Here is a 21,346-nt window from a genome sequence, read left to right on the forward strand (position 1 = left end):
GGTTTGAGCTTAGGGCTCAGGGATTGTTTGAAGCCAGTTTTCAGTACTTGTGCCATGAGTCTAGTCCTCTTGGCTTTAGTTATTTTTCAGATAGAGTCACACACTTTTTGCCAGGGGTTGGCCTTGGACTATAACCTGCCAATTTATGCCTCCTGAATAGCTATGATTATAGTTGCATCCTACCATGCCTACCTCACTGTTTGAAATAGGAGTCTTGCTATCTTTTTAGCCTGGGCTGACCTCAAACTGCAAGCCTCTTGATCTCTGTCTTCTGAGTACTTGGGATTATAGACACGTGTTACTACACCTAACCTGATGTTCTTCAAAGACTCTCTGGATCAATTTTCCTTGCTGAGTTAGTTTCTTGGAAAGAACTTAGATTTTTTTTGACACATGCCAAGTATTGGTGGCTCATGCCCATAATCCTAGCTACTTAGATCAAATTCAGTGTTAGCCCAGGCACTCAAAACCAATAGAATCTTCTCTCCAACTCAGGAAAAAAGCCAGTAGAGGCATGGCTCAAGCACCAGCCTTGAGAGCAAAAGCAAAAGCACAGCAAGAGTATGAGACTTGAGTTCAAGCCCCAGTTCTGGCACACACAAAAAAAGCATAAGTCTACTTTATAGTTGCATCATAATCATGCTTTTAATTAAAAAAAATCACACTTGATGAATTTATTTTGGGGGGGTTGGTCATGGGGCTTGAACCTTGGGCTTGGGCGCTGTCCCTGCACTCTTCAGCTCAAGGAGAGCACTCTACCACTAGAGCTACAGCGCCACTTCTGGTTTTCTTGTGGTTTATTGGAGATAAGAGTCTCACAGACTTTCCTGCCGGGCTGGCTTTGAACCGCGATCCTCAGATCTCAGCCTCCTGAGTAGCTAGGAGTGAGCCACTGGCACCTGGCTTAAAAAAAAATCACACTTGATGAATATTAATTGTTCATTTGAGTGCCAATCCAAATCATCTCAGGTACAAATCTCTGATCCCATTTCATCTAATGTGTGTTACACATTAAATTATATCTGAAATAAAAATTTGGAAGATTTTCAGTACACTGTCCTTTATAAGTATTTGAAAATTTTGTTTTGGTGCCAGGGTTATGGAATCTTAGTGGGGCCTCTATTCTTTTTTATTTTTTTCCCCCAATGTTGTCAGCTACCATGTAGTTACATAAGCCAATTCCCTATCACTTGCATTAAAAGCTTCAGAATATAACCCTTTATAATGGTGAGACTTGGTTTTAACTTAGAAGCCAATACTTTGTTTCTTGGATACTTCTTCCTCATCACCAACTTCATCTTCAGTGACCTCTGATCCAGTAGTATATTCTTCTTCTTCTGAAAATAGTGACTGCTGTTTCTAAATTAAAAAAGAAAAACACATTATAAATGTATTATCAAAGCCCGGCACCAGTAGCTCAAGCCTGTAGTCCTAGCTACTGAGGAGACTGAGATCTGAGGATCATGGTTCAAAGCCAGCCTGGGCAGAAAAGTCTGTGAGACTCTTATCTCCAATTAACCACTAGAAAACCAGAAGTGGCACTGTGGCTTACGTAGTAGAGGGCTCGCCTTGAGCTAAAGAGCACAGGGATACCACCTAAGCCCAGAGTTCAAGCCCCACAACCAGAAGAAAAAATGTATTATCATTACATCTCTAGTGAATTCTTTTTTTTTTTTTTTTTGCCAGTCATGGAGCTTGAACTCGAACTTAGGGCCTGGGTACTATCCCTGAGCTTTTGTGCCCAAGGCTGGTGCTCTACCACTTTGTTTTTTTTTTAATTTAATTTTATTTTATTTGAGAACATACTGTACAGAGGGGTTACAATTACATGGGCAGGATAATGCATACATTTCTTACCAAGCATTGCAGCCTCCTCCTTTGATTACCCTTCACCTCCCTTCCCAGCCTCCCCCCTCCCCCCCTGCTCTACCACTTTGAGCCACAGTGCCACTTCTGGTTTTCTGGTGGTTAATTGGAGATAAGTATCTCACAGAGTTTCCTGCCCGAGCAGGCAATCTTAAGATCTCAGCCTTCTTAGTAGGTAGGATTACAGGCATGAACCACCAGTGTCCGCTTCTAATGAATTCTTTAAAATGCATTTACCTAAACTTGACTGGATGAATGAGTTAAATAAGAACTAATACTGGGGCTGGGAAGATGGCTTAGTGGTAGAGTGCTTGTCTTGTATGCATGAGGCCCTGTGTTCAATTCCTCAACATCACATAAGCAGAAAAAGCCAGAAGTGTCGCTGTGACTCAAGTGGTAGAGTGCTAGCTTTGAGCTAAAGAGCTGAGGGACAGTGCCCAGGCCCAGAGCTCAGGCCCCACGACCGATAAAAAAAATAAAAAAATATAAAAAGAATCAATACTGACTGCTGGATATCCAGCACAAGCTTTAGGATACAGCCATAAGAATTTCTACTTTTAGTCTAGTGGCTCACACCTGTAATCCCAGCTACTCAGGAGGCTGAGATCTGAGGATCAAAGTTCAAAGCCAGCCTAGGCAGGAAAGTCCATGAGATTCTTATCTCCAATTAACCACCAAAAAGTGGGAAGTAGAGCTGTAGTGCAAGTCGTAGAGTGCTAGCCTTAAGCATACAAGCTCAAGTACAGTAACCAGGCCTTACCACCGCCAAAAAAATTTTTATTAAGGACAGAATTATATTACATCAAATATTTTCTTATTACCTTCCTTCACAGAAACCAGTATAGTGACATGTATATAACAGCATTTGTAGAATTCTATTTCTATCACTCAATTGAAAGTATGTCCCTTAATATTAAGGGGTAGAGGTGTGCTCAAGCAATAGAGTTCCTGCCCAACAAGTATGAAGCCCTGAGTTCAAACTCTAGTACTGCCCAAGACAAAACTAAATTATAATTGTGTATAATTATCTCATAAACAATTATATATGCAATTATCTAGCCTGTATTATTTAAGGATATTTGCATTCATTTCCTATATCAATTTGCTTTACTATCTATCATTACTAATCCAAATTCCTATTCTATTTTGTGCATGTATGCTTATCCTGGGGTTTGAACTCAGGACCTTGTACTCTTACCTTTTTCACTCAAGGCTGGTGCTTTACCACTTGAGCCACACTTCCACTTTCAGATTTTTGTTGGTTAATTTGAGATTAGAGTCTCTCTGATTCTTCTACCCAGGCTATATCCCCATATCTCAGCTCCTGAGTAATTAGGATTACAGAGGTAAGCCACCAACGCCTAGGCTCCTATTCTATTCTTCTAAATACAGATGACAAAAAGTACAGCATTGGTAAATAGTTTAAAAAATCAACCAAGAAAGCCGGGCGCTGGTGGCTCACACCTGTAATCCTAGTACTAAGGAGGCAGTGATTTGCCTCTTCAGGATGGAGAATTCAAGCCAGTGTACGCTATATAGGGAAACCCAAAGTGAAAAAAAAATGAAAACAATAATAAATACAACAAAAAAATCCATCAAACAACTAAATAATGATAATGTAATAGTTTGTTTGTTTAACTTCCTAAATGTGATTTAAAAGAGACTTTAAAGTCTTAACAAGTCTATTGCTTATAATGATAGAATATAGAGTACATGTGTGTTTTAAACACTTTTTTCTTTCTTGTAACTTTTTTTTAAACCATATTTTTGGTACGCTTAAAACTGAAGATAAAAAAGCAGATACACATTTAACTAAAATGAAATCCTGGGGGCTGGGAAGGTGGCTCAGTGGTAGAGTGCTTGCCTTGTATGCCTGAGGCCCTGGGTTCGATTCCTCAGCACCACATAAGCAAAATGAAAAAAGCCGGAAGTGGCGCTGTGGCTCAAGTGGTAGAGCGCTAGCCTTGAGCTGAAGAGCTGAGGGACAGCGCACAGGCCCAGAGTTCAGGCCCCACGACCGGACCCAAAAATAAATAAATAAATAAAATGAAATCCTGATAAAATTTTGTTAAAATATAATTTATGAAGCAAAAGATTCATGAATGGTGAATATGACTGCTTGCTTACCAGTTGAAGAGTCCAGTTCTTCAATGACAAGAACTGTAAGACAGAGGAGTCCAAGTTAATTAATCTGCACCTATCCAGATTGCAGGTCCTTATTTTTACATGGTTTATGTAGAAGAACTGAACAAAGTCACTAATATGGTTCCTTTCTAGTTAAAATAATTAAAACTCAGCCTAGCATGTGAATTTAAAAATCAGTCATGAGGGCTGGGATTGTAGCTTAGTGGTAGAGTGCTTGCCTTGCATGTTTGAAGCCCTGGGTTCAAGTCCTCAGAATCATATGAACAGAAAAAGCTGGAAGTAGTGCCGCGGCTCAAGTGGTAGAGTGCTTGCCTTGAGCAAAAGAAGCTTAGGGACAGTGCCCAAGCCCTGAGTTCAAGCCCCAGGGCTGGCAAAAAAAAAAAAAAAAATCAATCATGAATCAGGTACCTGTGTTTTTTTTTTTTTTTTTTTTTGTCGGTCGTAGGGCTTGAACTCTGGGCCTGGGCACTGTCCCTCAGCTCTTCAGCTCAAGGCGAGCGCTCTACCACTTGAGCTACAGCGCCACTTCCGGTTTTCTGGTGGTTTATTGGAGATAGGAGTCTCACGGTCTCTCCTGCCCGGGCTGGCTTTGAACTGCGATCCTCAGATCTCAGCCTCCTGAGTAGCTAGGATTACAGGCGTGAGCCACCAGTGCCCGGCAGGTACCTGTGGTTTTTACCTGCAATCCTAGCTACTCAAGAGGCTGTGGTTAGAAGCCAGTCTAGGCAGGACAATCTGGACTGTTATAAGCAGATTATTATTTATTACTTATAATAATTATTATTATTAATCATCAAATATCCAGAAGTGGTTCAAGTAGTAGAACACTAGTCTTGAGCAGAAAAGATAATGGACAGCACCCAGGCCCAGAATTTAAGCCCCAGGACCAGCACACAGACATACACACAAAAAGAAAAAAAATCAATCATGTGTTTGAGGTCAGCCTGGGGTCAGCCTGGGTAAAACAGGAAGATCTCATCTCAAAAGAAAACAGCAACAACAACAACAACAAAAATCTTCCCTAGAAAATGATCTGGGGATGAGTTGGAGGCATGGCTCAGTTGGTAGAGAGACAATAAGTGAGATACTTAGTTCAAACTAGTATCTAAAAAAAAAAAGAGAGAGAATGACCTGGGTGTTTGAAAAAAATGTGCAGGGGGGTGGGCAGGTGACATTATCCAAAAAGAAATTCACTCTTCACCTGACTTATGTAACTGTAAGCCCTCTGTATATCACCTTTATAACAATAATACATTTAAAAAACAAAGGCAAGAGTGCAAAAATATCAGAAGTAGTGCTGTGGTTCAAAGTGGTAGAGCACTAGCCTTGAGCACAAGAGATCAGTTACAGCACCCAGGCCCTTAGTTCAAGTCACATGACTGACAAAAAAGTTATAAACTCCACATAGCTATATTAACATTGCCCTTCACACTTATTTATGAGTTATATATCAAACAATAAGTAAGATCAGTCCTTAATTTTTATAAGATATAATTGATATAATTGAAGATTATAAGTAAGATATAATTGAAATATTTAACAAAATAAACTAAAATTGTATTAGGTACATGTGATTTATTTGCCCTTTGAGAATGATACTGGGAAAAGTATCAATTTTCTTTTTTCTCCTGGAGTCCTGGGTCTCAAACTGAGGGCCTGACACATGCTAGGCAATCATTTTACCTTTGAACTACATCTCCATCCCCCTACCCATTTCTCAGGAGGCTGAGGACTGAGGATTGTGGTTCATGGCTCAAAGCCAGCCCAGGCAGGAAAGTCTGTGAGACTCTTACCTCCAATTACAGAAAAATGGAAGTGGTGCTGTGGCTCAAATTGGTAGAGTGCTAGCTTTGAGCAAAATGAGTTCAGGGACATGTCCAGTCCCTGAATTCAAGCCCAATGACCAACAACAACAACAAAAAAGAATTTCATGTGAGTGCTAGCTTTGGGCAAAAAGAGCTCAGGGACAGTACTCAGGCCCCGAGTTCAAGCCCCATGACAAGCAAAAATACCCAAAACTATAATCTAAGATATGAATACATATTAACTAATAGATACTCATAACTATTAGTTACTAATTCTTTGAGAGCAATGTACTCTATCACAGTCTTACTCATTTAGCAAAGTATTTTGTTAGTATTAGATAATCAGTTCCATTTCAATTTAAGTTGACCAGGTTCCTGTCAAAGATGAAATGTCATCAATTGTTTTACATATGAAGAATAAGTAAAAGAAGTTACTCACAGCATTGAGTTCCCCAGTTTTGGGGCCCCATGGTGCATTTGACTCCAGTAAAACATCACATTCTAGACCCTTTTCATCATAGATGCCAACTGCAGGATCACTTGAAAAAGAAACATTTTTATGGAGAGGTATTCAATTTCTTAAATACTTAAGTCAGTGTATCTTTCTACTGCAAATATTTCATACCATCATCTTAGGCGTGAGGCTCTAAGTATGATCTGCAGCATCTCTCTCTCCTCTTTCTCTCTCTCTCTCTCTCACACACACACACAGACACACACAAATACAGTTCTTAAGAATAAGATTGCCACTTCAATATTTACACTTCTGAATTTGTCTAGCAAAAGACATCCCACATGGGTATGCCACTGTTCTACAAGCAGCATGCCTGTCAGGTGGTAGGTGGTAGAAGAGGCTGCTATGATTGGTACTGTAGAGAATATGCTCCAGCCCTCAATTTCATAGCCTTATCATCACTTTTTCTAATGTGTCAACCAAGCTTTTTTCTTTTTTTTTTTTTCCAGGGCATTCAAGGCCTGAGCACTATCCCTGAGCTTCTTTTGCTTGAGGCTAGTACTCTATTAGTGAGCCACAGTGCCACTTCCAGCCTTTTCTGTTAATGTGGTACCATAGAATCAAATCTAGGGATTCATGCATGCTAGCCACACACTCTACCACGAAGCCATATTCCCAGCCTTTATGTCTCTTATAATTTTTCCAGATAAGCAAGTACTCTATCATTTGAGTCAAGTACCCAATCCTTCCAAGACTTTTATGTTTTAACTGTCAAACAAATATCTGTTTACTTTTACTGTAAACTAACATAATTTTGGTTGAGCTTTTTGAAATAATGAAAAATATCTGAGGATGACATTACTGATTGGAAAGTACTAGGGAGATAGCATTCTGAAATAGAAACCTCTCAATAAACCTTCAAAATGGTGTGGGTCATTTTTTTTCCTCACCTAACCGCATCTTTAAAAAAGGGCACAACAATAACATCTTTGTGTTCGTATAGATCATCCAGGATTTTACTAGTTGGACAAGACATCAAATCCCCACCTTCAGCTTGATCACGAAGAGCAATCGTGTGGTCCCTCACTTTACAGCCCTGTCACATAAGAGACATTAAATTGAAAGTTGGTTCAGTATAGAAATACTCTTTTATTTATTTTATTTCTTTATTTCTGATGGTGGGGCTTGAACTTAGGGCCTGGGCATTGCCCTGATCTTTTTCCCTCAAGGCTAGCACTCTACCACTTGAATACTTCTGGCTTTTTTTTTTTTTTTTTTTGGTAGTTAATTGGGAATAAGAGTCTCATAGACTTTCTTGCCTAGACTGGCTTTGAATTGCCATCCTCAAATTTAGCAGCCTCCTGAGTACCTAGAATGAAAGGCATGAGCCACCAGTGCCCAGCTAGAAATACTCTTTCAAAGATGTCTGTGAGCTGAGCACAGGAGTAGGGGATGGGGGTGTGTGTGTCACACCTATTATCCTAGCTACTCAGGAGGCTGAGATTTGAGGACAGAAGTTCAAATCCAACCTTGGCAGTAAAGTCCATGAGATTTTTTTTTTTTTTGGGGTCCGGTCATGGGGCCTGAACTCTGGGCCTGGGCGATGTCCCCTCAGCTCTTCAGCTCAAGGCTAGCCCTCTACCACTTGAGCCATAGCGCCACTTCCAGCTTTTTTTTTCCTGCTTACGTGGTGCTGAGGAATTGAACTCAGGGCCTCATGCATGCAAGGCAAGCGCTCTACCACTGAGCTACCTTCCCAGCCCCCATGAAGTCCATGAGATTTATCTCCAATTAACCACTAAAAAACTGGAAGTAGAATTATAGCTCAAATGGTAGAGTGCTAGCCTTGAGTAACAAAAGCTCAGCGACAAGCAAAGCTCTGAAACAAGCCCCAGGACCAGCACACCCCCAACTCAAAAAAAATTGCGGAGCCTGGTGCTGGTGGTTAATGCCTGTAATCATAGCTCCTCAGGAAGCTAAGATCTGAGGATCGCGGTTCAAAGCCAGCCCGGGCAGGAAACTCTGTGAGACTCTTATCTCCAATAAACCACTAGAAAACCGGAAGCGGTGTTGTGGCTCAAATGGTAGAGTGCTCAACTTGAGCTGAAGAGCTGAGGGACAGCACCCAAGCCCAGAGTTCAAGCTCCACAACTGACACACACACACACACACACAGACACAGACACACACACACACACACACACACACACACACACACACACACACACACACACACACACAAATTGCCAACTCTTTTAGGGTCAACCATCTACTCAATAAAAAAAAAAAAAAACTACATTAGATAGACAACACTGATCATTTCTATATCTTTCTGCTGTACTGTACCACTTGAGCCACAGCTCCACTTCTGGCTTTTTGGTGGTTAACAGAAGATGAGAATCTTGTGAACTTTCCTGCTCCAGCTGGCTTCAAACTGCAATCCTCAATGTCATCCTGAGTAGCTAGGATTACAGGCATAAACCCCCAGTACCTAGCTGAAAATTATATATTTCTTTTAACAAATATAAAACCAGGTAGCAGTTGGGTACAGATGGCTGTAATTACAGCTGTAATTTTGAGTAAGAGGCTGAGATCTAAGGACTGAGGTTCAAAGCCAGCTGGGTCAGACAAACTGAAAGACTCTTATCTCCAGTTAACCAGCAAAGCTAAACCAATTAAAAAAGTACCACAAGAAAAACAGGAAACAATAGGAGTGGGAGGATTGGGGGAGAGGAGTTAAGCTCTCTTTCCATACCAAACTTCATTTTTAATGTTAAAGTATAAGATCAGTGGTGTTGGGGCCCTGGTGGCTCACTCCTGTAATTCTAGCTATTCAGACCGTTGGGATCTGAGGATCCAATTTGAAGCCAATCAGACTTATCTCCAATTATCCACCAGGAAACTGGTCATGGTGTTGTGGCCCAAGCCCTGAGTTCAAGCCCCATGGCTGAAAAAAAAAAAAAAAGAACAAAAAAGAGCAGGGCACATAGGAGAGGCCATCTGAGTCTGCCCTCTCCTTTAAAATAGTAAATGCACACATTCTTATGAATTAGTAGAGGTGGAGAGAAAGGCATATCTGGTAAAAAGCAATTCTGAGGACTACTTGGGTTTTTGGTAGACCTTACTCATCTTAAAATCATTGTCTAAGGATTAGGAGTTGCTATACTGATGAGACCACATGCACTTGTCTAGTATAAAGGCTACAGATAAGAACTGTCATTTTGAGTCTTTTATTCATTTCCTACATGAGGAACAGATATCATTAATCTCATCCTTTCCTACTTTAACTCAGTTATAATAAAATTCATTCTTGCTAAAACTTAAAAATAATTAGTTTTATTTTTATTTTACTTTTCTTCTTTATTTTTCGAATTATATTTGACTACTTTTTTGTTGTTGATGGTCATGGGGCTTGAACTCTGGGCCTGGCCACTCTCTGAGCTCTTCAGCTCAAGGTGAGAGCTCTACAACTTAAGCCATAGCACTGCTTCCGACTTTCTGGTGGTTAATTGGAGAAAAGAGTCTCACGGACTTTCCTGCCCAGGCTGGCTTTGAACTGTGATCCTCAGATCTCAGCCTCCTGAGTAGCTAGGATTACAGGTGTAAGCCACCAGCACCTGGCTTGACTCCTTTTTTTTGGGTGTGTGTGTGGGGAGGGGGGAGATACAGAAAAGAGATTAAAACATAGATTAGGGGCTGGGAAGGTGGCTCAGAGGTAGAGCGCTTGCCTTGCATGCCTGAGGCCCTAGGTTCGATTCCTCAGCACCACATAAACAAAAAGAGAAAAGCTGGAAGTGGTGCTGTGGCTCAAGTGGTAGAGTGCTGCTAGGCTTGAGCTGAAGAGCTGAGGGACAGACAGTGCCCAGGCCCAGAGTTCAGGCCCCATGACCGGACCCCCCCACCCCAAAAAAATACATAAAACATTGATTATCAGGTACATCTAGCCATATTAATAAATAGAACATATAGAAGGGCGCTGCTGGCTTATATGCCTGTAATCTTAGCTATACTCAGGAGGCTGAGGTCTAGAGATAACAGTTCAAGATGATCTGGACAGAAGAGTTTTGAGACTCTTATCTCCAGAATAATTCACAAAAAGCAGGGCTAGAGGAAAGGCTCAACTGGTAGAGTGCCAGCAAGAGCAAGTAAAAGGCCTTGAAAAAAAAAATAAATAAAATAAAAGGCCTTGAGTTCCAGTGCCCATAATTGGTGGTAGTGGGGACCAAAAGTTCAAACACTAGTACTGGAAGAAAAAAAAAAATCGCTGAACAGGCTGGGAATGTGGCTTAGTGGTAGAGCACTTGCCTAGCATGCATGAAGCTCTGGGTTCAATTCCTCAGTACCACATAAACAGGAAAAGCCTGAAGTGGTGCTTTGGCTCAAGTGGTAGAGGGCTAGCTAGCCTTCAGCAAAAGAAGTTCAGAGATAGTGCCCAGGCCCTGAGTTCAAGCTCCACGACTGGCCAAAAATAAAAAAAAAAAAAAAGAAAGAAAAAGAAAATAAGAGCTGAACCTAAATAATTACCTCCCCTTTCCCAAAAGATAACTCCTATCTTTTCTGGTACCTGGTCTTGAACTCAAGGCGTCATGCTCTGGCTTGGTGCTTTACTGCTGAGCCAGACTGTTACCTCAGTTTTTCTGCTGGATAATTGGAAATGGAGTTTTCTGCCCAGGTGAGCTTCATACCATGGTATTTTCCAGGTCTCAACTTCCTGAGTAGCCAGAATTATAGGCATGAGCCACAGACACCTGCCTTCTTTATCCTAATTCTATACAAACTACTTCCTTTTCTCATCCTTTTGCCACTTATGGATGTATCCTTAAAAACTATAGTTGTTTGGGCTGGGAAGGTGGCTCAGTGGTAGAGTGCTTGCTTTGCATGCATGAGGCCCTGGGTTCGATTCCTCAGCACCACATAAGCAGAAAAAGCTGGAAGTAGTGCTGTGGCTCAAGTGGTAGAGCACTAGCCTTGAGCTGAAGAGCTGAGGGACAGTGCCCAGGCCCAGAGTTCAGGCACCATGACTGGCAAAACAAAACAAAACAAAAACTATAGTTGTTTTACCTCACTGGTTTTGTTTGACATCATGGAGTCATGTTTAGTGCACAAAATCATAAAAATTTCCTTAATATATAGTGTTCCATTGTATTAATATGTATCATTTGTTTAATAATTCTGTAGCCGATGGATAGACTATTTTTAATTGTGGCAATTAACAAATATTGTTACATTCTTTTACATTTCCCTGTTGCTCTTCCCTCTTAACCTCCAGCAGCATCTGAGAATTACCATTACTCTACATCCACCCTAAAAGCTAATAAGATATTTTGATTGCACTCATATTGGTGAATATGGATCTTCTTGTGATTTTTAAATTTCATTTTCCCTAGTTATTAGTCTTTTTAAAAATGTTTATTTGTAGGAACTGGCTCCATATAGGTTGCTTGTGGAGGATTTATTATCTTTATAATACTGAGTCTTAGAATTTTAATTGTAATATTTTATATTGCACTTCTGTATAAAGTTTGCTAGATTCATAGATACTTCTCAACCCATATTCACAAAGTATGCAGCTCATCTTCGGTACTTCATAAATACTTTTTGTATGATGTCAATGATGAGCTTTAGATTCCTTTCATCCATTTATGAAATTCAATTATATAACATTTTCAAACACTTAAGTAATGAAGGAATCTAACTGATAGCAGTACTCACATACTATATGCAAGGATGTTCACGGAACATTGTAATACATCAACCTAAATGTTCATTGACAGGAGAAATGGTGAAATAATTGTGATAATGTAAACTTGGACTTTTAATCAGCAATTAGATAAAATGGTACAGACAGGTAACTTGGAATGTTTTTGTGTGAAAAACACAAATTATAGAACATCAGATTAATATAATCCAGTAAACAACAAACACACCCTATAGATAGTTTGTGTCTAAAATCTACTTATTAAAACGTTTGAAAGGAAACTGTTACTTCTAGTTGTGTAAGGAGATGGAGATTAGGGAATGATACAGAGGGATTTCAATTTCTTCTATTTGATTTGATTTGATTGATTGTGCCAGTCCTGGGGCTTAAACTCAGGGCCTGGACGCTGTTCCTCAGCTTTTTCACTCAAGGCTAGTACTCTACCATTTGAGCTACTGCTTCACTTCTAGCTTTTTGGTGGCTAATTGGACACAAGAGTCTCATTGGACTTTCCTGCCTGGACTGGCTTTAAACTGGGATTCTCAGATTTCAGCCGTCTAAGTAGTTAGGATTGTAGATGTGAGCTACCAGAACCTGGGTTATTTTATTCTTTGCTTTCTTATGTACTGTTTTAAGTCTTTGTTTTCTGTTTAAAATCTTTTCTACTTGAATACATTACTGTTGTACTTTAAAAACTATTAAAAACTAATTTTAGGTGGCAGTGGCTCATGCTTGTAATCCTAGCTACTTAGGAACCTAAGACTAGGAGGATAGCAGTTTGAAGCCACCCACGAAGGAAAGTCTGAGAGATTCCATTTCTAATTAACCAGCAAAAAACTGGGTTAGAAGCATGGCTCAAAGTGTCAGCTGTAAGGAAGAAAGCCAAGGCAGAGTGTGAAGCCCAGAGTTTAAGTCCTGGTACTGTATATGATTTACATTAAAATGTTAGGGAGTACTGTAACTAAAACAGAGACATATCCAAAATTTACCTTTGTGAGCTGAGTGGGATCAAATCGAAGAACCTTTTGGTTACAACAGGGATAAAATCCAGTACCAACAGTGCTTGGTGAGCTTGCTGTGGTAGGATAAATCACCATTTCAGAGTGATATTGACAATGTGAATATTCAATGCAGAGGAAAGCCTGGAAAATACAACAAAATTAGCCGTTTCAAAAGTACCATAAAAAAGACTATATATATTATATGTCTTGTTCATATGAAATGTACAGAAATAAGTTATGGTATTGAGGTGGATGTAGTGGAAGAAACTGAGTACAAAAATCTTTCTTGGGTGATTGCTATTTTCTAAAATCAGACGATGATAATTGTTCCCAACTATGTAAGTTTAACAAAACCCACTGATTTGTAAATTTATAGCAAATGAATTTTATTACATGAATTATACCTCAATAAAAGGCAAAGCACGGAGCAGTGGCTCAAACCTGTAATCCAAACTACTTGGGAGACAGAAATTGGGGAAATGAAGCCAGGCCCAGGTTGCTGTAATCCTAGCCACTCAGGAGGCTGAGATCTGAGGATCATGGTTCAAAGCCAGCCCAGGCAGGAAAGTCCGTGAGACTCTTATCTCCAGTTAAAGCAGCCCAGGCAGGAAAGTCTGTGAGACTCTCATCTCCAATTAACCTCCAGAAAATTGGAAGTGGTACTGTGCTTAAGTGGTAGAGCACTCGCCTTGAGCTGAAAAGCTCAGGGATTGCGCTCAGGCCGAGTTCAAGCCCCACAACTGACTAAATAAATAAATAAATAAATTGGGGAAATGCAGTTTGAGGTCAACCAAGGCAAAAAGTTTGTGAGATTCTATCTCAACCAGTTTCTGGGTATGGTGGCATGAGGCATATACCTGTTATTCCAGCAATGGGGATGGGGGGGAAAAAGCACAAATAGAAGGATCAAAGGCCAGTGTGGGTATAAACTGAGATGCTGTCTCAAGAAAACAAAAACAAATAAGCAAAACAAAAAGGGCTTCTTGAGCGGCTTAAACTGGTAGAGCATCTGCCTAGCAAGTGTGAATACACTCTACCACCATGAAGAAAATAAAGAAAAAGGCAAAACAAACTACTAAATTCAGATGAATAAAACATATTGATAGGGCTGGGAAAGTGGCTTCGTGGTAGAGTGCTTGCCTAGCACTCATGAAGCCCTGAGTTCGATTCCTCATTATCAAATAAATAGAAAAGGCCTGAAGAGGCACTGTGGCCCAAGTGGTAGAGTGCTAGCCTTGAACAAAAGAAACTCAGGGACAGTGCCCAGCACTTGAGTTCAAGCCCTAGGACTGGTTAAAAAAAAACAAAAAACATTTTGATAGGCATCCAATTGTATTTTTATTCTTTTTAATATTGTGGAAAGTTTATTTGCTTTCACTCCTTTTGTCTTCTATCATGACATACTGACAGTAGTTTTTGTTTCTGATCAGAGAAAAGGCATTTTGGAATAGACAGTCTGATTCTACTATTTTATAAAGAAAAAAGATTAAGTCTTGGGCTGGGAAGTTGGCTCAGTGATAAGAGTGCTTGCCTCACATGTATGAGCCTCTGGATTCAATTTCTTAGCATCACATAAAAAGAAAAAGCCGGAAGTGGCACTGTGGCTCAAGTGGTAGAGCGCTACCCTTGAGCTGAAGAGCTGAGGGACAGTGCCCAGGCCCAGAGTTCAGCCCCGCCCCCCTTTTTTTGTTGGTCATGAGACTTGAACTCAGGGACCTGGGCACTGTCCCTCAGCTCTTCAGTTCAAGGCTAGCGCTCTACCACCTGAGCCACAGCACCACTTCTGGCTTTTTCTGCTTATGTGGTGCTGAGGAATCGAACCCAGGGCCTCATGCATGCAAAGGCAGCACTCTTCCACTGAGCCACCTTCCCAGCCCACCCCCCCCACCTTTTTTTCAGTTGAACTCAGGGCCTGGGCACTGTCCCTGAGCCTCTTTGTATTCGAGGCTAATGCCCTACCACTTGAGCCACAGTGCCACTCCCAAGATTAAGTCTTAAAAACAAAATCCAAGTGCAAAATTTTCAGTAGTCTTCCTGTCTCCAGTGTACCACAGAAAAATATTCACAGCTGTTAAGAAACCAGTAACTCCAAAGTTGCAATTTACCATTTTTTCCCCCTAAGTTGTCTGTATTTACTAATAAGGATGCAGTATATTTCTGAAAGTATACCACATTCCTATAAAATAAGAGAGCGAAAAGGAATAATGGTCAATGTCTTTCAGAGTCTCAAGCTTTATATAACCATTGACTGGTTATATATTCAATCCATTGGGCAGTTGATTTCCCACCATTTCCTAAATTCTAAAGTTCAACTCCTAATCAAAAAAAGCTACCTCTGTGTTTTCCCCTTCTTTTCTGAAAATTCAACAGAGGCATCCAATTTTATAACTAGGAAAATCATCTAAAAATTTTACAGTGAAAGCTATACACTGGTGGTTTATATCTGTAATCTTACTACTTCGGAGATCAAGATCTGAGAATCCCAGTTTGAAGCCAATTCCCAGTTATCTCTCAACTTATCTCCAATTCACAAGCAGAAAGCCAGAAGCGAAAGTGGGACTCAAGCGGTAGAGTGCATCTTGAGCAAAAAAGCCAACAGAGCATGAGGCCCTGAATTCAAGCCTAATACCAGCACACACACACACACACACACACACACACACACACACACACAAACATTGAAATATGAAATAAAATTTTGTCTCACTTGATTGTTCCATGATGTTTTAAGGTAAATAGCTTCCTTATTAATGGAATCTATGGCTTAACTTTAAGTCACAGAGAATAAAACTTACCATGTCTTAATTATAAAAAAATTGCAAAAAATTTAATAGGTTCCAAATATGTATATAAATTCATAAGGAATTTGAAGACAAAAAACAATTAGATTAACAACAAGCCTGACGATATCAAGTATCAGTAAGATATAGAGTAGTTAGAACTCTCTCTTTTTTTGTTTGTCGATCATGAGGCTTGAACTCAGGGCCTCGACACCGTCCCTCAGCTCTTTTGTTTAAGCCTAGCACTCTACTACTTTGTGAGCCACAGCCTCCACTTCAGGTTTCTTGTGATTAATTGGAGATAAGAGTCTCATAGACTCTCCTGATTGGGCTGGCTTTGAACTGTGATCCTCAGATCTTAGCCGCCTGAGTAGCTAGGATTATATGTGGGAGCCACCAGTGGCTGGCTTGAATTCTCTCATTTAGTTGTATGAATGTAAAGGCTTAGGAACTGTGGAAAACTGCTAGGCATGGTAAATGATAAACTTACATTTAATATTATTAGCTCAGTAATCCTACTTCTATGTAATTATCCCAGGAGAAACTTTAAAATTTATATGTAATAATGTTTTGTAGAATGGGTACTTATTTGTACAACTACTTAAAGATAATAATAAAAATGTTAATAAAAACTATATGTAGTAAATTCTAGATTTATTTAATTTTTTATTAGGAATGACTGGACTCTATAAAAAGTTACAGGTCTCTTCAAATCACAAGATTCCTTGTACTTTTATTATTATCAACTTCATTTATAAATATTAAATGAACATGGGAAATAGCTCAGTGGTATAGGCAAAAAGGTAACCAATTAACAACCTTATTTGCAAAGGTGCTTCTGAATTGCTGTTGAAATTGTATAGGACAGTGAGAAAATGGCTGGAAATAAAGGCAGTAGGGATTCTGTATTTTATTTTCATTGACAGATTGATTTGATCATTTAAAATCAATTTTTTTCTTCTAAAAAGCCAGCAAGAATTGTTCAACAATGTGAATAAGAAGTGTAAGAAGCATAGCAAGAGAAATGAAGCAGGATGCGAGCAATGTTTAATAGCTCCACTGCTTTTACTGCTAGTTTCTTTCACAGATGTTAGATACTATCTAAACACAATCCAATGATACTAACTAAACAGAACACACAAAGAGACACTGTATTTATTTATTTTTTGTGTGCTGGTACTGGGGCTTGAATTCAGGACCTCAAGCTCTCATTTACCTTCTTTTACTCAAGGCTGATACTCTATTACTTGAGCCACAGCTCTACCTCTGACTTTTTGGTGATTAATTGGAGATGAGTCTCATGCACTTTCCTGTCCAGGCTGGCTTCAAACCTCAGTTCTGAGATAGCTTCTTCTGAGTAGCTAGGATTACAGGTGTGAGCAACTGGTACCCAGCTTGAATCTTACTCTTAATGTGTATAGCATAAAATATTGAAATATAATCTCACCTGACAACATCTCGAGCAGGTGAGCCAGTTGATCGTTCCCCATAAGCGCCAATAGACATCTCTCCAAGATTTTAATTCTTCAAAAAGACTATTCAAATACTCGTGAACATCCCAAGTTTTATCTCTGAGGAAAGAGACTCAAATGTTATATTATTTTACAAGTAAGCATTGTTTCAAACAAATGTTTTTTAACTTTATGGCTTATTTCTAAGAATATTCTTCAGATGACTTTATGGCTTATTTCTAAGAATATTCTTCAGATGATAGATTTGAATGGGTCACTCCAAAGGAAAATGTATTTTTTTTTTTTTTTTGGTCCGGTCGTGGGGCTTGAACTCTGGGCCTGGGCGCTGTCCCTCAGATCTTCAGCTCAAGGCTAGCGCTCTACCACTTGAGCCACAGCACCACTCCCGGCTTTTTTCTTTTTGCTTATGTGGTGCTGAGGAATCGAACCCAGGGCCTCGGGCATGCAAGTCAAGCGCTCTACCACTGAGCCACCTTCCCAGCCCCAGGAAAATGTATTTTATAGACAACAGAAGATAGCATGAAAGACTAAAAAATTATTTTGCTCAGTTAACATATTATTAATTGAACCTAGTTCAAACAAGCCAATAGTTGGAACTTAAGGTATCTGTTGTTAAGTGGAACATCATTTTAATTACATTCAAGATATGCTGTTAATTACCTGTGATTTGATTTGAACATTTCATGAATATGTTGGTTCCTTACATTCTTTTCAAATAGCATTTTCTAGTGATTAGAAAATGTAATATATAAACATAAAGGCTTAGTAATATATATATATATTTTTTTTGTCGGTCGTGGGGCTTGAACTCTGGGCCTGGGCGCTGTCCCTCAGCTCTTCAGCTTGAGGCGAGCGCTCTACCACTTGAGCTACAGCGCCACTTCCAGTTTTCTGGTGGTTTATTGGAGATAGGAGTCTCACGGTCTCTCCTGCCCGGGCTGGCTTTGAACCGCGATCCTCAGATCTCAGCCTCCTGAGTAGCTAGGATTACAGGCGTGAGCCACCAGCGCCTGGCTAATAGAGGCTTAAAACTACATTTGTTGTTGCTGTTTTATTATTTTGTTTTTGTGGTACTGAGGAATCAAACCCAGGGCTTATGTATGCTAGTCAAGCACTCTACCATAAGCCATGTACCCAGACTGTTTTTAATTTTGTTTTTTGTTTTGCAGATCCTGGGTCTTGAAGTCAGGGCTGGGTTCTGTACTTGAGCCTCTCTGTGCTCAAGGCCACAGAGCCACCTCTGGCCTTTGCTGTTTATGTGGTACTGAGGAATTGAACCCAAGGTTTCATGCATGCTAGGCAAGCACTCTACCACTAAACCTCATTCCCAGCCTGGTTTTTTTTGTTTTTGTTTTTTGGTCCATCGTGGGGTTTGAATTCTTGGCCTGGGCGTTGTCACTCAGCTCTTCAGCTCAAGGCAAGCACTCTACTACTTGAGCCATAGCACCACTTGCAGTTTTCTGGTGGTTTACTGGAGATAAAGAGTATCACATACTTTTCTGCCTGGGATGGCTTTGAACCATGATCCTTAGATCTCAGCCTCCTGAGTAACTAGGAATACAGGCATGAGCCTGTATGCTTGGCTACCATTTTTAGTTGTTGTTGTTGTTGTTTTTTGTCAGTTGTGGGGCCTGAACTCTGGGCCTGGGCGCTGTCCCTTAGCTCTTTAGCTAAAGGCTAGCGCTCACTACTTGAGCCACAGCTCCACTACTGGCTTTTTCTGCTTATGTGGTGCTGAGGAATCGAACCCAGGGCCTCATGCATGCAAGGCAAGTGCTCTACCACTGAGCTACCTTCCCAGCCCCCATTTTTAGTTTTTTTGAGACAAGGTCTCACTATATAGTGCTAGTTAGCCTTAACTGCCTTAGCCTCCCGAGTGCTGTTATTATAGGCATATGCCAACACATATAGATTCTTTTTAATTCTCTCTAATCTTTCCTTACTTTTGCCATTTAGTTCAAGTAAAGTACCATCATCTTATTACAAATTATAGATACATTGGTCTTAAAATTCCTTACAGACATATATATGTGTTATATTTGTGAGTGTGTGTGTGTGTGTATAAGCTGATAACTTGTAGAAAAATATTTAGGGGCTGGGAATGTGGCTTAGTTGCAGACTGCTTGCCTAGCATGCATGAAGCCCTGGGTTTGATTCCTCAGTACCATATAAACAGGGAAAGCTGGAAGTGGTGTTGTGGCTCATGGAAGAGCGCTAGACTTGAGCACAGAGAGAGGCTCAGGGACAGTGCTCAGGCCCTGAGTTCAAACTCCAGGACTGCCAAAAAAAAATTAGAATAAAACAACCAAACTGGGCATTGAAGTTAATATCAATTACTTATAATTATACTTTTCAGGGCTGGGAAGGTGGCTCAGTGGTAGAGCGCTTGCCTTGCATGCATGAGGCCCTGGGTTCGATTCCCCAACACCACATAAGCAAAAAGAAAAAAAGCCGGAAGTGGCGCTGTGGCTCAAGTGGTAGAGCGCTAGCCTTGAGCTGAGGGACAGCACCCAGGCCCAGAGTTCAGGCCCCATGACCGGATCCCCCCCCCCAAAATTATAATTATACTTTTCATACTGTTATTAATAGCTATTGCTATCAGAATGGAAATAATTTTTAAAGGCAAAATAAATCTCAAGACAAGAAACTTGTAGGATTTCAGATGCTTCTAATAACTAATGAAGAGTTCCTGACTATATTTCTGACTGAAATTCTACACCGAGAGAAAATGAAATATTTTGAATTGTCCATGGGAACTAAGGTTAAATATTGCCTTATATTTCTATATTAGTGTTTAAAATATAAAATGTTGTTTATATTTTTTTTTGTCAGTCATGGGGCCTGAGCTCTGGGCCTGGGCGCTGTCTCTCAGCTCTTCAGCTCAAGGATAGTATTTTACCACTTGAGCCACAGCACCACTTCAGTTTTTGTTTTTGTTTTTTCTACTTATGTGGTGCTGATGAATTGAACCCAGGGCCTCATGTATGGGAGGCAAGCACTCTACCACTGAGCCACCTTTCCAGCCCCATAGATTTTTTTCAATAAACGGGACATGTTAAATGTTTAAAACCTTTTTGTATGTGCCAGTACATGAGCTTGAACTTGAGGCCCGTGTGCTGTCCCTGAGCTCTTTTGTTCAAGGCTAGAACTCTACCACTTGAACTACACCTCCACTTCCAGCTTTTTGTGGCTAATTGGAGGTAAGAGTCTCATGGACTTTTCTGCTTGGGCTGACTTTGAACTGTGATCTTCAGATCTCAGCCTCCTGAGTAGCTAGGATTACAGCTTGAGCCACCAGTTCCTGGCTAATTAAAACATTTTTTAATACAGAAAATGCACATACAGTGGGCATTGGTGGCTCACATCTGTAATCTTAGCTAATCAGGAGCCTGAGCTCTGAGGATCAGGTTTTGAAGCCAGCACAGGCAGGAAAGTCCATAGGACTCTTATCTCCAATTAATCACAAAAAGTTGAAAGTGGAGGTTTATTCAAGAGCTTTGAGGGACAGTGCCCAGGCTCTGAGTTCAAGTCCCAGTCCTAGTGTGTACATGAATAAATATGAACACACACACACACACACACACACAAAGAGAACACAAATAGAAAATTAAAGCCATCCATAATACTATCACTCAAAGATAAAAAAATCATAGTTGTAACTTTTGTAAACACATTTCCAGGTTCATTTTATGTCTAATTTTCTCAATTTAAAAATTATTAGCCAGGTGCCAATGGCTCACACCTGTAACCCTAGCTACTCAGGAGGCCAGGATCTGAGGATCACGGTTCAAAGCCAGCCTGGGCAGGAAAATCTGTGAGACACTCATCTCCAATAAACCACTAGAAAACCAGAAGTGGTGCTGTGACTGAAGCAGTAGAGTGCTTGCCTTGAGCTGAAGAACGCAGGGACAGTGCCCAAGCCCAGAGTTCAAGCCCCGTGACAGACAAAAAATAAAAATAAAAAAAATAAATAAATAAAAAATAACTTTCTAACTACTGCAATATAGAGAAACATCAGAACTTATAGATAGAGGTATTTGAATAGCGTCCAAGAGGCACAAAAGATACGAGAGAGACTTGAAAAGTGGGACTACATCAAAATAAAACATTTCTGCACAGCTAAGG

General features: G+C 40.2%; 1 protein-coding gene across 4 annotated transcripts in view; it reads right to left on the bottom strand.

Moving 5' to 3' along the window:
- Sanbr (SANT and BTB domain regulator of CSR) overlaps positions 1 to 21,346 on the bottom strand; it is a 59,630-nt gene that overhangs the window by 14,342 nt on the left and 23,942 nt on the right. For all 4 annotated transcript variants that reach the window (XM_042691272.1, XM_042691271.1, XM_042691274.1 and 1 more), the window contains 6 exons: positions 17,197 to 17,320; positions 12,958 to 13,110; positions 7,221 to 7,366; positions 6,256 to 6,355; positions 3,994 to 4,026; positions 1,260 to 1,359 (listed from right to left, as the gene is read on the bottom strand). In XM_042691272.1, the coding sequence (XP_042547206.1) occupies positions 1,260 to 1,359; positions 3,994 to 4,026; positions 6,256 to 6,355; positions 7,221 to 7,366; positions 12,958 to 13,110; positions 17,197 to 17,320 (656 nt within the window). The remainder of the gene's footprint in view (positions 1 to 1,259; positions 1,360 to 3,993; positions 4,027 to 6,255; positions 6,356 to 7,220; positions 7,367 to 12,957; positions 13,111 to 17,196; positions 17,321 to 21,346) is intronic.

This window comes from Dipodomys spectabilis, unplaced genomic scaffold, assembly GCF_019054845.1.
Source record: "Dipodomys spectabilis isolate Male_0828 unplaced genomic scaffold, ASM1905484v1 ptg000141l, whole genome shotgun sequence".
Lineage (NCBI taxonomy): Eukaryota > Metazoa > Chordata > Mammalia > Rodentia > Heteromyidae > Dipodomys > Dipodomys spectabilis.